Source organism: Ceratina calcarata, unplaced genomic scaffold, assembly GCF_001652005.2.
Source record: "Ceratina calcarata isolate Rehan_Ccalc_2016 unplaced genomic scaffold, ASM165200v1 scaffold546.2, whole genome shotgun sequence".
Lineage (NCBI taxonomy): Eukaryota > Metazoa > Arthropoda > Insecta > Hymenoptera > Apidae > Ceratina > Ceratina calcarata.
This window is the reverse complement of record NW_017176634.1, coordinates 670,169-673,132: the sequence shown is the minus strand read 5'-3', so window position 1 is coordinate 673,132 and position 2,964 is coordinate 670,169. Positions and strand designations below refer to the sequence as shown.

The 2,964-nt window shown below is 37.1% G+C and overlaps 1 protein-coding gene across 3 annotated transcripts in view; it reads right to left on the bottom strand.

Annotated features, from left to right (window-relative positions):
- Window positions 1–1,620: 1,620 nt before the first annotated feature.
- LOC108628881 (protein split ends) overlaps window positions 1,621–2,964 on the bottom strand; it is a 232,842-nt gene continuing 231,498 nt past the window's right edge. For 2 of the 3 annotated variants that reach the window (XM_018031091.2, XM_026816800.1), the window contains exon 9: window positions 1,621–2,608. In XM_018031091.2, the coding sequence (XP_017886580.1) occupies window positions 2,398–2,608 (211 nt within the window). In that variant the 3' untranslated portion in view covers window positions 1,621–2,397. The remainder of the gene's footprint in view (window positions 2,609–2,964) is intronic. The other variant, XM_018031092.2, reaches the window with a different exon arrangement.

Here is a 2,964-nt window from a genome sequence, read left to right as displayed (position 1 = left end):
GAGACCACATGTCGCACACGTGTACTTAAAGAAGTAAAACGATATTTCAATTATTTCAACGCTTTTACTTTTTCTCGTTTAAATGAAAATCGTTTCGAAACTACTCAAAAGACCCGTCTTGTTATAAGATCGGCGTGTGTCTAATTATAGACCAGATTTGACACCTCGCAGAGACCTTGAGCTTTTATTTAACCGGTTGTTTTATGTACACAATTCAACTCGATCTTTTTCCCTCAATGGGTGATCGACCCTTGTCGATTTTTATTTTACCATCTAAGGGATATATCGTAAAAAAAACGATTACGCGGTTCAAAAGGGTTGAGAAGAATTTTAACGTGTGATTATCACGGCGCAACACGATGACATCCCGGTAAAATTAATGGATCCTCGTACACTTAGCTCGTTTGTGTTTAAAATCATGAATGAACGGGATGATTCTTCTATAGGTACTGTGATGTCGATTATTTCGTAAAAAATATTCTTTAAAAACTATACCTACGTACTTCTGTTTCTGCGGGTGTGATTTAAAAAACGAAAACGATATACGAGGTGCAAACTTGTAGTCCTAAAATGGGACGCGCGATTCGAATTCGTTACATTATGTATTGTTATGTATACAATTAAGTCTCTTGAAGATACAAATACCTCTCTGAATCTTTTTGCTTTATCACACATCTTAAATCTGTGAATGTTAATGTAACATTAGAAACGATCTCTACAATTCGAAAGTTGCAAGAATCACTGGTGTTCGTCTGCGCGTCATTTTCCTCGTTACAGGAGTTCGGATAAATGAAATATGCACGTCCGTCCATCACTGCTAAATCTACGTTCGGGAGAAACGTGATTTTAAAAAGAAAATCGTAGCTTGCACGCGTTTACGATTTTGTGAACGCGCACGTCGGTTGAAAAAACCTGTTTAACTCATTGATCTCACTTTTCCCATGCAACTATACTGCACAGCTAACGCGAAGACACATAATGTAGGCCAATCTTTTTACTGGCGATCTTCTGATTACGCGGTTATTACATTTTTACAAATTTTGCCACTTTCCCGTTAATTCTATTATTTCGAAAAATATTTCGAGCGCGAATAATATTATTCTTTAAATATACTGAATGAAGCTGAACATTTTATAAAAATGAAGATTTAGTAAATTTTCATTGACGATCTATTTTAAAGTAGTGAGTGGCTAATTATATTACTTGTAAGCAATTAAAATTTTGATTCGCAACGGTTAACAGGAAAACGGCGTTCTATAATCGTACGAGCTATTAGCAAATTATCGCGGATGAATAACGACGAATTATTCTATATGCATATCACGTCGAGTTACACCTCGACCGACTTTCGATCAATAAAAATCTTTTAGTTATCTGATTACATAGTACCTATTCATTTTTATTTGTTTCGTTAATCCTACTTCAGTCGCTTCGATCACATTCGATTGACTTTTCCGCTTGCTCCTTGCTCTCCGATCAACGTTTCAGCATTTCCAACTTTCATTCATGGCTTCATTGATATCGTATTTATGTACACGAAGAAACGAACGCTTTCCGTCTCGGAATGAAAACGTCATAGTCGTCATTGTTACTTATTACTGACTTATTCTTCCGATTCTGTTGAGGCAAATGCAAGAACTTTTTAATAGTACTTTTAACAAAGTGGACCACGACAATAATTTGTCCCTTCTCGTCTTTACAGAGCGATTGCTCGGCATTTCGTGAATTTTAAAATGGAACAATCTTCGTTTCACTCCAATAGAAGGAAAATGTATAACAACAATCAATTTTGCCTAAGATACGTCCCTCCTGTTCAACAATCTTCACTTCTGTATTGCAATCTTCTGTACTTTTGATATCTACTAAATACAAATCACGTTGAGAATTTTATATATTGATCTCCTTAATTTTTAATTGTAGAATTATGCAGATTTACTAGGATATTTTCTTCTCCAACGATCGCATTGCAATACAAAAGTCTACATTGAGTATATTAAACCAGAAATTTTAATCCTAATCTTCATAAAGCTTTAGAATAAGTAGAAGCTCCAAGGGTCGTATTCGATGAAACCAGTTCCAGTTGAATAAAAAATTAATCGCGATATTAAAATTCTCTAAATCGATTCAATATTTTAAACCTCTTACCCGGACCGCCATTTATTGCCGTGGTTGATTTTACCAATGCCGTTCTTACAATTTCATCGAATACATCGTAGGACTTCCGCGCGTTGCCGAAGAAAACACAATGAATCAGTCAGGAATCCAAGAGACAACATGGAACAAGTTACGTTCGCCAACGTTCATCGATCACGAACGCTTTCAACTTTCGTTTCTATCGAGAGAACCATGCACGACCGCGAGTGCAGGCCGATTTAGTCGAGAATCGACCGAACCGGATCACCGACATTGCTTTTGCTCGGCCGCGACAGGATTCTTCGACCTCTTCTCCTCCTGCTTCGAGGCACCACCCCTCTCGGAACCTTTGGTTCCTGTCACTTTGCAGGACCTGCCAGTGGTCTTCTGGTCCTTGCTCGACTCCGTGACCTTGTCCAGCTCAGCCATCGCTTCCTGTATCGCGTTCTCCAGCTGCATGTTCAATTTACGACTTCTAGAAAAACAGACGGGGCAAACAAGAATCGTCGGGTTAGTTCGTGACGAATGGCTCGGTCCAGTTTCAAGTTTCAGTGAGCAATAGCGAAGCGAAGTACGTTTAGGATGCAGCTACACTACTTTTCTAATCGGCGTTAATTAAAGAAATCGATGACACCATTTAGTCTATTACAGATTTATAATGTAATAAATTGGAATAAAGAATTAATTTCTTATATTTCAATTTAATCGGATTCATTTGAATAAGATTTCATTTCTCGTTCTCGTTCCACGATTTCTGCGCAAAAATCTATTTATTCAAAACTAAGATTTTCTGTTTAGGTTTTGAAATTCTACTTTTCAGAATAATTTAAA